The sequence below is a fragment of the Seriola lalandi genome, unplaced genomic scaffold, assembly GCF_002814215.2.
Source record: "Seriola lalandi dorsalis isolate HSWRI2012SDOR001 ecotype SW California unplaced genomic scaffold, Sedor1 jcf7180002054795, whole genome shotgun sequence".
Classification (NCBI taxonomy): domain Eukaryota; kingdom Metazoa; phylum Chordata; class Actinopteri; order Carangiformes; family Carangidae; genus Seriola; species Seriola lalandi.
Window position 1 is genome coordinate 564,417 of NW_019525348.1, and position 13,125 is coordinate 577,541.

General features: G+C 41.8%; 1 protein-coding gene across 1 annotated transcript in view; it reads left to right on the plus strand.

The window, feature by feature from the left end:
* Positions 1-8,578: 8,578 nt before the first annotated feature.
* Positions 8,579-13,125, plus strand: part of LOC111669506 (heterogeneous nuclear ribonucleoprotein L-like) — a 51,953-nt gene continuing 47,406 nt past the window's right edge. The window contains exon 1 of the mRNA XM_023425833.2: positions 8,579-8,988. Within this exon, the coding sequence (XP_023281601.1) occupies positions 8,782-8,988 (207 nt within the window). The 5' untranslated portion in view covers positions 8,579-8,781. The remainder of the gene's footprint in view (positions 8,989-13,125) is intronic.

Consider the following 13,125-nt stretch of genomic DNA (forward strand, 5'->3'; position numbering starts at 1 on the left):
ACCGTCTCTGGGTGCATGTTACAAAAAGTGCAGGTTACATCAATGTCCCTCTTGAATCTTCCTAAAAATGACTTGACAGGAGAACAACCATCTTAAAAGAAATCGCTTTAACTTTGTTAACATTAGGAATCTGTTAGGAAGAGTCCGTGTCTCGTCCCAGTCTGTGTCCTGAACAAGTCCATCCGAGTCACAGTTACATAAGGGACAGAGATACAGTTAGTTTGCAATAAGCTGCAGATATTCTATTGTTGTTACATTTACAGGAAGCAGGCATAGAACAGTTTTCCTGTAGGTGTGTGGACTGGATCAAGTGAAGGTGTCACATCAGAAGGTGGAGTGGCATCAGAAACAATGATGTGTGGACCTGTGTGAGTGTGATCGGGTATTCCTGTCATGATCACAGTTTGTCATCCGTCACTCATTGTTTGCCGAGCCTCAAGAAAGTGGGTCTTATCTAATATAAGCCTGTCACAGGGCAGACGCCAAGGGAAGCAAAGAGAGAGAGAGAGATGGGAGGAAGAAGAGAGCGGAGCGGCCTGTTCCTCAGAGTAAGGGACTCTGTTCAGAGGGTGACGCAGTATAACCTCTTTCCTGAAGTGTCAGTCTGCATCTATTGGGTAATCTGTATGAACTGAAACCACCACTAAGCTCAGCGTTCAGTCCAAGAAGATGGAGCAAGTCGATCCCAACCATGTGAAGCAATGAGTTGAACCCACTGACTAAATCTCCTGGTCGTATCAACAAGTTGTGTAAGTTATCAGTGTCAGTCCAGACCTCAAGCATGGGTGAAAATGTCGTATTTCAGATGACTCCCTTTCTTCTATTGCCTGAACTGCAGCACATATAACTTCAAGCTGTCAATACCAACAGGTTGTGGACTTTGTAGATATCGTGTCACCAAAAAAGAGACATCAGGGGCTTTTCGACCATCCAGGGCGTCAGTAACAGGTAGGAAACTAACTAACTAGTAGCCATAGTGGTTTAAAATGAAAACCTACTAGCTAGCTAACGTTACCTGCTTTACATTATTAATTTGTACTGATGCATCACTGGATTAGCAGCATTTCACTGTTGTAGCTGATCAAGCTGGAGCTGGTTTTAGATTGAAATCAAGGAGAAAAGGGGAACTGCAGCACTGGTACATCTACTGAGTATAAACATGTTGATGTAGGAAGCAAAGTATTGTTTGACTTTAAGTATTTTTAGTGTCTGATCTGTAACTGTGCATAGATTTTATTTAAATGTAAATACAGATCTTATATGTTCATAAACCATTTGGTTGACAGCATTAAAATAATTGTTGTGCCCCCACCAATGTCGAGACCAAACCTACACCCTTGACTTAAACCATGTGACATCTGCATCATCAGGCTGCGTGGGTGCACAAGGAGAAATCACTACACATTTTTGATGTTTTATCGCACGTCAGTGTAAAATGGCTTAAGTTATTGAGAGGAACCTACGGGTGCTTTACACTGGGTTTACTACAATTCTGCTTTAAATCAACCCTTCAGTTGTTGCATATTTTAGGATCTAATCAGTTTCAGAATCCATTTGAACTGGGCAGGAAAATGATTAGAATCAGGAAGTGTGTATAGTCAGGTCCAGAGCACTGAATAAACTGTCAGGGAGGATTCATTAAGAAGATCATGCACCAGTTTCATAAATTAGTGACGTGGTCATCTCCATGATGATGGGCTGTGCACAGTGCAGCAGCGCTTAAAGACAGTTGGCTCTGATGGGCTGCTACACAATCTGCCTGCAACAGAAGCAGAAACATGAATATGAAATTCCTGAGTCACTGCATCCCTGTGGGACACAGCCCGTCAACAAGGCTTCTCCTGAGCCGCCCTCTCCATCTGTCCCCAGGTGTGGCTGACCCTTGTGGCAGCTGCATCCATGTCTCTGTGCCATGTGATGGCGGTGGCAGCCCTGGTTGAGATGATGGTGGTCGGGTGGCAGGGTAGTTTACTGCCAAGCGTCATTATGAAAGTCCATCTTTTTCAGTGGTGAGATTTCTTGGATAACTCCCATTGACACATTTGTATCTATTAGGATAGAGCTAGCCACCCAACCCTCCTCTTTTCTCATCTGGGATTGTGTAACCAGTCGGTGTCTAGCATTGTGGGATTTGTTTTTAATGAAGAGGCTCTTGGCAGGATTTCTTTGGAGGCGGTGTCTCGTTTAATCATACATAAGATGCAAAACGCAAAATCCTCAGTCAGTCGACTGTGATCATGTAACGTGGCCCCTACACACATTAAATAACATAATATCTTAACACAGCGTACTGCACAAAGTGTTTCAGCTGGCAATTGAACTCTTGAACGTACTTTGACATGGATGATCATGATGCCGCTCACCTCTCCGATGGAGCACAACAATAAAAGGGGAGCGGTAAAGGCGAGAGACCCCCTCTGTAGCAGGGACCCCACTGAACTGAACGGAGGAACACAGAGGGCTAAAATGTCAAGATATAACTATTTAACTAACTAACACAGTTTTTGTGTGATAATAATACTGCATATTACTACTGTTACTGCTGACTCAGTTACACTTGGGACCAGCAATGTCAGAGTTATGAATATGAACTACCTGGACAGTATTGCCTGATGAACGGGCACATGAAGTTAGTCATTTATTAGTGATAGGCTCAGAAAATTGGTGTATACTTCATGACCATAGTTTGGATTATTTTCTTATTTAAAGGACTTAATTTTTATTAACACACACTTGTATTGATGATATTCATCATAATTGCATAACACTGCATCCACATAAGAGAACAGCCAAGATGAACAGGTGCTGGGCTCAGTTGTTCCTGCAGGACCTGGCAGTGATCTCACACCACCTGGTAGGACAGGCAGTGTGGCTTTACAATTTCCGGATGAGGAAAGACACTTTCCTGCGCTTGTGCAACATCCTGAACAAAACAAAGAGGGCATATCTGTGCAGGCTCACCACTAACAATGCCCACCGCTCTGCCGCCAACATCTGTGCTGTCAATTTGTGACGGCAACTGCCTTCACATATTCATATATACACTCACTGAGCACTTTATTAGGAACATCATACTAATACTGGGTACTGGCTGCCAATATTCTGTTCTACCACATCCCAAAGGTGTTCAGGTATGGAAGTTCACTGACATCACTGTCATGTTAAAGAAACCAGTGTGAGATATGGACCATTGTCCCGCTGGAAGGAGCCATTACAAGATGGTGAGCTGCGGCCATGGCAACACTCTGAGGGACTGTGACATTCACTTCACGATCGATTGGTATTAAGAAGACAAGAAACAACAAGAAAACATTCCCCACACCATCACACCACCACCACCACCACCAGTCGGGACTGTTGACATAAGGCAGGTTGGTCCATGGATTCAGACTCTGACTCTACCAGATCCATCAGACCGGGTCTTCAGCTGTCCAGTGTTGGCGAGTCTGTGTCCACTGCAGCCTCAGGGTTCTGTTCAAGGCCAAAGTCAAAGTCACTGAGTCAGTTTGTTTCCTCATTCTGATGTTTGATGTTTGATTAACTGAAACTCCTGACCTGTATCTGCAGGATTTTATGCACGAATAAGCCGGTCTACAGGTGTTCCCAATAAAGTGCTTGGTGAGTGGATTTAGAAAAACTCCAAAGTCAGCACCCTCAGTCATTCATGTGCTGCCAGAATCACAACTCCTTAACAGTAAGCTAATAATAAGTTCTCCGTTTTGTATGTACAGTATGCAAGTATCGTTCACAGTATGGTCTTCCATGCTGCATAGGCGGTTGCAAAACATCAGAACAACAAACAGTTCTGCCTGATAAAAACAACAAAGAATGTAATGGAAAATAACACAAACAATAAGGAGAGTAAAAGAAGAGAAGGAATAAACAGGCCAGCCATCGATATCCATAACACAGTCCTTTCCATGTGAAGTTAATTATTTCAAACAGTTGGTTACTCATATAAAACAGCAACATGTCTCTAAGAGTCCTTTAAATATAATTACAGAGGGCAATGCTTCTAAAGTAACTGTACGCTCCACTCAGGTAGATAATACTGCTGCAGAGAATGAGCATATCTCATGAACACATAAAGTTGTTTTATGGGCTATTAACCTCTATTATACTATATTGAAGTCTTTATTGAGTAACATTTATTATTAGATTATTCAATAAATAAATAATCGTTATGTGCAGACGAAAACTGTACCAAGCTCATACTGTATGTCCCTTCCAACGCCAAGATTGTAGGATCTGCTACTTCTGTGTGTGTGTGTGTGTGTGTGTGTGTGTGTGTGTGTGTGTATAACACAGTATTGAAAGTATTAAGTGGGAGGATCATTTGAACGGTCCCATCTTTCACCTGCAGTCTTGTCCAACAGGCCGTGCCGCCTGAAAGCTGATGTGATTCAGTGTGTGTGTGTGTGTGTGTGTGAAAACAGGTCATGTGGGGAAGAGCAGACAAAGAGGAAGATGAAGGGTGTGTACAGGGTTCGACAGAAAGTAACTGCTAACTGTTACAACACAACAGGCTTGTTCACACACTCTGACTTTGTGACACTGAGACCCCAGTCACACAAATGTGTGTATCATTTGAACCACTGATTAGCTTGTACAATGAAATGAATTGCACAATGAAATGTTGCATCACTGACACATTTTAAGCTTGCAAGATTTCTGCAAGGGTTGTGTCTCGGGATTTTCTTAAAGAGGCACATACCACAGCAGCAAGCTCAGCACCGTTCATCCTAACTCTTTAAAAACAACTCAGAAATATATTGTATTTAAAAAGGCTCAGTCATTTCCTGGAAAGGAAATAATGTAACCCTGTGTGATCATGGTAATGAAGGATCATTAGCTGAACCATTAGAACATCCCAGAAAACATTTAAGAGGATGCAGTAATTGCTGAACGCCACCAAACCTTTTTTTCTTTTAAAGGTGTAATGTGTAAGATCACATCACAGAGTTTTGTCAACAGTAGTTTTTTTCATTGATTTATTTTTTGAATACATGTATCTATTTATATTTATCTTTTTGACTTTTGCAGTATTTGACCTTTTTATTGCTATTTCCTGTTAATATGTTTATTGGATACTGCACCAAACACCAAGCCAAATATCTTGTAAGTAAAAACCTGATTCTGCATTTGTGATGATGTCATCATCCCTTCCTCATGCTGCTGTAGCCTGACACCCATGTGTCATGCAATATCCCTTTGCCTTCATATTTTTCATTCCAATGGCCACTGTGGTTATAGGACCAATGTGGTACACGGTTTACCTGGTGAGCTAGCAAGGCACGCCCACACCACCAAACTTTAACAGCCCCTTTTTTCCTGACTCTTCAACTACACATTATCCCATTCTCTAAAGGGATTACCTCTGGTAGTAGTATTCGTATTGGAGCAATATGAAACAATGTTATATATTGTGCTTATTTATAATACAGTTTCAGAATGACACAAAATCAATTGTACCATTTTTGCGGCTTCTATTCCACTACATTTCAAAGGGAAATATTGTACTGTTTAGCTCCATTACATTTATTTTACAAGATGTGGGGGGTAAAGGCAACAGTGGTGCCAGTGGTCATCAGAGCACTGGGGGCTGTGACCCACAAACTGAGGTCTCTGTCCAGAAGAGCACAATCCTAGGAACAGCTAAGATACTGCACAGAACTATATATATATATATATATATATATATATATGTATAATAATAATAATAATAATACATTTTATTTAAAGGCGCCTTTCTTGGCACTCAAGGACACCGTACACAGTTACACAAATTGAGATTAAAAACATATTAAGAATTAATTAACAACAATAAAAATGAAATATAAAAATAAAAACAATACAAAAGTGACAGTAGACAGTAGCAATGATGGTTGGAGTGGGACCAAACAGCTCGCAGACAGTGGATTCAAGCGAGCTGGAGACGGGCACAGACACCGGCGAGACTTTCCACTTGTCGCGGTAAATTATCGCGAGACCTCCTCCCCGACCGGAGCCACGGGGTTGACAGACGTAAACAAATCCACTAGGAGTGGATTCAACCAGCCGGGAGAAGTCGCTGGGCTGTTGCCATGTCTATCTATTGTATATATATATATATATATTGTATATCAGAACTATAACTATAGTTTTTGAAATATTGCTGCTTTTACTTAAGTCTATTATTCGAACATTTCCATCACTTTAATTATATCAAGTGTAAGGTTTAGCATGTTCAGCCTCATAGTTTTTACAGTCCATGCTAACGTAAATATCATTCTGTCCAAGAGGAGGACTCACCAACAAACATTTAATGTGCATATCCTTGATGCAAGGAGCATAAAACCTTCTGTGTTCTGATGAGTCTTTCTAATACAAGAAAAGTCCATTAAATAATTTATTGTACCTTATTTTGTTCCTGTGTTTATTGTCTCGCAACCCAACGTCTCGCTCGAATAACTTGAAAACGAAATGACCATTGAGTTGCTCAATCGGCTTTTTCTCACATTCTCTGCAGTGCACTGACACCACACACTCACACACTCACACACTGTGCAGTGTCACATCAGCCATGTTGTGATTCCAACACTCTTGCCTCACCTCAGCTGTGTATGACGGCTACTTCGCTGAACTGCTGCAAAAAGTGTGTCCACACAATCGCCTATCCTATCTTTCTACACTGGCTGATCAAAATCAGATATCTAACATTGGCTCATGTTGAAAAACTGGGCTGATGCTCTTTCACTTCTGGTTTTTAGCTTTGCCTGTGGAACTAAAACATCTCAGGCTACGAACTGGTTCATATTCAACTAAGAGGTAAAATATAAAACATTAGGCAAGGCCCTGAAGAGCTTTACAGTGAACAGTAAGATTTCAAAATCAAGGAAGAGGTTAAAACTGGTGTGATGAGGTCAACTTGTCTTGGACCTTGTTAAAAGTCTGGCATCTGAGATTTTTGGTTGAGATAGGTGAGTTGCAATAATGGAGTCATGAGAAGATGAAAGCATGTAAACTGATCTGTGGGTCTCTTAAAGATAAACATATAAAACCAAAACTATCTGCATGGGGATATATCACAAGAAGGAAGTGAGTACATCTGCTTTTTGTTGTTACTTAAGGGAAGTGACCCTTTAAATACACATTAAATTAGAGAGCATTATTACATGCAGTTTTTGTAGATGTAAGACGACAATTGAATTCACCATTAAAGTCTGTTTACAGCTGTGGGCGTTCAAAGGTGACGGCTCATCTGAGCCTGCAAATCCATCAAGTGTGTGTAGGGAGTATCTCAGTGCACGCTGGCACTGCACCAGCAGGTCAGACGAGGAGTCAGAGGCAGGTTGAAGTACCATGATAATGGCAGAGCTCACTGTCCCTCACAGGAAAGAATGGACATTTACCTAGTGAATAGTACTGGAGGCTGATTTCAGGACCGCAGTTTCAGGACAATATTTCTACGTAGTTTTAAAGGTTTATTCCATGCAAATACTACTTTCTGTCTTGTGGTTGCTCAGAGTTGCATGTTGGACAGTTTGTATAATGAGTATAATTATGTAATTATCAGATAAAAAAAAGATGGAATCATGTGCTATGGCCTTTGCAATCACTAGATCTCAACCAGATATTTGAAAGGTTGGAGAGAGGGAAGACACGAGGAGGGCTCTGGGGACACATTCAAGATTATATACTGTATATACTGTATATATATCTTTTTAAACAATAATAAACAATAACAATAACAAGGAAAGTTAAAGATCCTGCAAGTGTGTGCAACACCGACACGTGGAGGACACATGAAAGAACCTCAATGACTCCTGAGAGAGAGAGAGGGACACAAATTCCCTTAGAAGGCTGCACATTCAGGACCACGGCTGTATTATTAATAATAATATATAATTTTATTATCATACATATGGTATATGGTCGTTTTAGCTATTAGCTGTATTGAATTAAGTGACAGTTTTCCATGTGTCTTATATTACAGATGTCAGCAGGAGGAACCAAAGTGCACAGTGTCAAATTTTCTTTCGTTGTCGGGGCTGATAATGGTGAATTAATTAACTATTGTGAAATCCAGTGACCTCAGTCGACCTCTAGTCGCCAGGTGTGATTGAAGAGCTGATTATTTTTCATTTTTAACACTGACGTGCAGTTACACCTGTCTCTTTGTTTACTATGGTTTGATATTAATGAGGGATGGAAAACTGACGTTAGAACTATGTACAAGGAGCTTTCACCGAGGTTGGTGTCTGTAGTGAGACCCACTGAACATAAAGGCAGGCGTGATGGATGACAAAGAGAATTATCCCTTTAATAACGCAGCAGATTAACGCTCACACTGGCACCGTCTCTCCCTCTCGCTGTCTTTTTCCTACGCTCTGCAATTTTTAAGTGTGTTTCCCTCTCCTCTGTTTTTATCAAGCCCACCATTCCCTTCTCTGCGTACTCCTCTGCAGAGCGTGGAGAGCTGTCTGTTGACGCACCGACACCGGCCAATCACACGCCGTATCTCCAAGGTGCAGGGCGACACTGGCCAATGAGAGGGAAGCAAGGGGGCGGGATGTATCCAGTCCACTCACACCTCCACACAGAAAATCAGTGGTGTTGGAGAGCGACAGGGAGCGATGGTGCAGCAGTGAGACAGGAGGCAGGAGCAGATAAACAGCGAGACGCAGACAGAGACGCGGCGCTGCTTTTCACGAGGACACATTGCGACACAGCTGCTGACATGGACGCGTCAGTCTGACCCGGTCCACACACGGTCCCCGCTCTCCAACAGGTCCACCGAGCATGTCGACGGTAGAAGGAGCCGGCCAGCGTGAGGAAGGGGAGTACGGAAGGGCGGCAAAGCGGCTGAAAACAGAGGAGAGGGAGGAGGGGGAAGAGGAGCTGGAGGAGGGGGAGGATTCGGACTCCGGCTCCCTGCCCGGTAACGGAGAGTCAGCGGCGGACAACCGGGCCCGGTGGAGCTCCGGCCAGTACGGAGCAGGACGGAGGGTAAGGAGAGAAAAAATATTATCTAACAACACCCTGCAGCACAGCATCGTGTGTGTGTGTGTGTGTGTGTGTGTGTGTGTGTGTGTGTGTGTGTGTCAGTCAGTCAGTGAGTGAGCTACCTCCTACCTGTCACACACACACACACACACACACACACACACACACTGTAAAATCCTGACTACATTTCCGTTAACGCATTAAAGCTTTTATCTTATATGAAAAATATTATACAATGACAAATACACAAAATTGCCCTATGTGTTAGCTATGAAAATGTATTTTTTAATTATCAATGGCACATCTGTTTACTCTTGAGTTTGGGTTCAGTTATTTGGTCTTAAAGTAAGACTCCTTGATTTTGATTGGCTGCAGGTCCTAGTTACCAGTTGGAGGAACTGTGACCTAGTGGCTTGTCAGTGAAAGTGAGGATGAGCTGATTCCAGTCTCAGTTGCCAGCGTCACATTTCAAAAAATCATTGTTGCTTGCAAGTTGCAAAATGAGCGAAGGAGTTGCGGATGTGTTGAAACAGGCCCATGGTCGGTTTGGCTACAGCTGTGGCTACTGGTGGTAACAGCGAATCTGTTTTAATTATGGATGCCAAGCTGTGAATGATAAACCTGAGACAACACTGGTGTTACTGAGTAACACTAGACATTTTACAAGAAAAGAGGTGTCAACTCGATATCTATATCAGGGGTTTTCCTGCACAGAGAATTGTAAGGCGTGCTTCCTCCGCCTCCCGACAAAATTCTAGTACCTGTTTTGTCGGTACTCTGTGGATTTGACGTTTGTAACTGCAATTGCGGCTGTATGCCACTACAGCAATGTATAAGCTCTGTATCGATATCAATATGCAAACGTTCTCGATTTTCTGCTTGCGGAAGGAGGCGGCGACCTGATTTCTCGGCTCTTCAAACAGGTGAATATCCTGTATAATATGGGATTGTCCCATATTTGAAAATAAAATGATTCTAGTATTCTTGTTTCCTCGGTACTCGGTGGATTTGAATCAATACGGGACGCAATTTGTCCCATTTCTTTGTTCATGTTATGTCCTCAAAGTTCTGTGAATAATGTAATGTCAAGTAAAACCAAACCAGTTGCCACTTTCTTTCACATAAAAGGTGGCAACCCAACAGATGAATATTTATCTAAATTACATCCCCATACATTTTTTTTTTGCAGAAATGACTGACAAGATACAGTTAATTTGTCAGGACTGAAAGTAGGCCTAGCTCCCCCCTTAACTCTGCTCTGCTGCTGCACAGAGAAGACACTGTCAGACTATAATTGTAGCTCCCACTAAGTATTGATAACTAGTATTTTACAAATTAGAATTTTTTATTTGATGAACATGGGCACTACCACTGATTCGTGAAAATGAACTACAGATGAAACGGTATACAAATTTGATGTCACGATTATAGTGACCAAAGTTATCAGTATTATCGTGGTGTTGTGAAAATGTGCTGCAAATGTTCAAGAAGTTAAATCCTTTCACCAAGTTTTATTCTGGAAACCACAAATAACCCTGCAGCCCAGAAATAAGTTTCAAATACACTCAATAACAGATCGAAGAGTCTCACACAGAGGCTCAGACTCCGGGCACCAACCTGGCTATGAGACACCATGGATCTGTTTTATCAGTTTGCATGGCGGCCAGCAGCTTACTGTTTCTCTCTGTGTGTGTGTGTGTGTGTGTGTGTGTGTGTGTGTGCGCGTGTGTGTGTGTGCTCTGTAAGTGCACTGCGATGACATTGCTCTGAACAAAAAGGTTAAATGGAGTTAATGGCCTTTTTTAGCAGGTTTACCTGGGAGTACTTGAACATCGTGTGAGATGAGAGTGAGATGAGGAGATGGAGTTAGGAAGCAGCTGGAAACAGCTGGCAGGGAGAAATCATTTGGCAAACAACAGCTGGGAACAGCAACATGAAGTCTATTTACGAAATCTTTGTACTGTTCCTTTGATACTGATTGCTTCCCAATGCCAAATTTGATCTGATATGTATCTTTAATTATATGTTTATTTATAGATTTATTTGTAGCTGTATAGAGGACAGAGGCTGTTTCCAGCAGCAGTATTTTAGAGACGTGGCTTCAAAATGCACAACAACTGTTTTTTAAAAAAGTGACTGTGCTTTTGTTGCTTGCAGTTACTTGCTGACATATCGGTACTTGAAACTGCTGGCTGCTCTTCTTCTATTCTGTGCTAATGTGCACTCACTCACAAACACTGCGCATTAGGAGCCAGCTCCAGTATGGTACACGGTACAACAGGTGTTTATGATAGTTATTTACTGTTTTCCAAGCTAAGGATATAAAATGGTAAAACATGCCATTACCCTGTATACTGCATATGGTTCAGTGAGCACCAGGCTCAACACAGTACTCTAACGCCATCAAAGGCGCATCAGACTGCAGTTGCTGATTTTATTGTTATTATCACAGATTTAAACTTAAGATTGAAGTGAAGAGCAAAAATAGTAAATCACAGATCTGTGCTGCTCTCATACTGGAGGCAGGAAGACAGTCTTATGAATAATGTCTATTTACTTTGTTTATTTTATCATGAACAGTTCTCCCAGGTATTTTTCCTGTGTGCTCCTTCCACACTGTTGGTGCCACATACCCATTTGATACATGAACATCTCTGGCTCATGGAGGAGATCTGTTACATGTATATATGTATGTATGTTGGAGCATGTGTCAGACACACACACACACACACACACACACACACACACACACACACACACACACACACACACACAGAGCTCTATCTGCTATTCATGCTACTGCTGTTATGACTGCTAGCCCCAAGAGTACTACTGCTGTTACTACTGCTAACACATAAAACACAATAGTAGGTACAGTACATTTAATGGTACCCATACACTAGTCCTGCACAATATGATGAAAATATGCGATGACAGTGTTCAATATTGCGATGAACTGCGATTAATAAGCAAATATTGAAGTGTGCATATACAGTTTTGCTGACTGAAGCTGAGTGAAGTCACAGTCACTATTGGTCATCTTGGTTGGTAATGCTTTTGGGGGGGGGGGGGGTTGCTGTCTCAGGCTGTACTTATAACTTAACTAAAGTTTGTGACAAATGATTCTACACAGTTTTCCTTTTTGCTTGTTCACCATCAGCTTAACGTTTGCACGCTTCACCACACATGTTGATATCGCGATGACTAATTAATCGGTCAGCACTACCATACAGCATGTAAATTAAACATCACTGTGTGACGTATGAGTGACATTCAACTAATATGTTATTGTGTACCCTACTAACTCCCTAGCAACACTACCAATGATACTGTCGTTTTTGGCTGAGCCGCTACAGCGGGGCCAGCACTATAAGAGAAAATGTCGCTGTCTGACTGACTGACTGACTAATTGACTGACTGACTGACAGATGATATTTCCACTCCACACTCAGCCGAGTGCCAAGCCGCAGTCAACCGAACCACTCTGGTTTCCAAGCTGTTCGGGAACTGCAGGGAAGAGGAGGAGCACTTCCAATACACTGAGCTTTGCATCCATTACAGCAAATAAACTACTTTGATTCCATTTATCATTATTTCTAAAGGAGGCAGAGGAATAACTAAAAATAAGAAACAACAAAAATAAGGGCTGGGCGATATGGCCACAACTGTTCCCATATTAGTTGATATTGATATTTATCACGATAAATGCCACATCGTTATTTCTTTCAGGTTTAAAAGCTGATTTTTGCTCTTAAGTGAAAGTTGAAGAAACCAGATAGTCAAATGTGGTTTCAAACTCTTCTGTTTAGTCAAAACATGACAACCTTTTTACTCAACAAAGTGAATAGAAAATGAAGTTCTGCAGTGTGATACAGCACACATGTAAATTAAATTAAAAAAATAGACAAAGAAGATCTGCACTGGGTGCTGGCCTGGCGCTCGTTGAGGGTCCACTAACTCTCGTTTGGGCCTGTAATTTCTTACTTTCTGTGTGATCTAACGGGTGATATTGTTTCAAATGAGGAAATAGGTTTGTGGTGTTGCCTTTCTTTGATGGAGCGTGTCTCCAGCACATTGTGCAGTGTTTTTTGACAGACTGTAAATAGCCAAAATATTTCCAAACTACTACTATTTTTCATG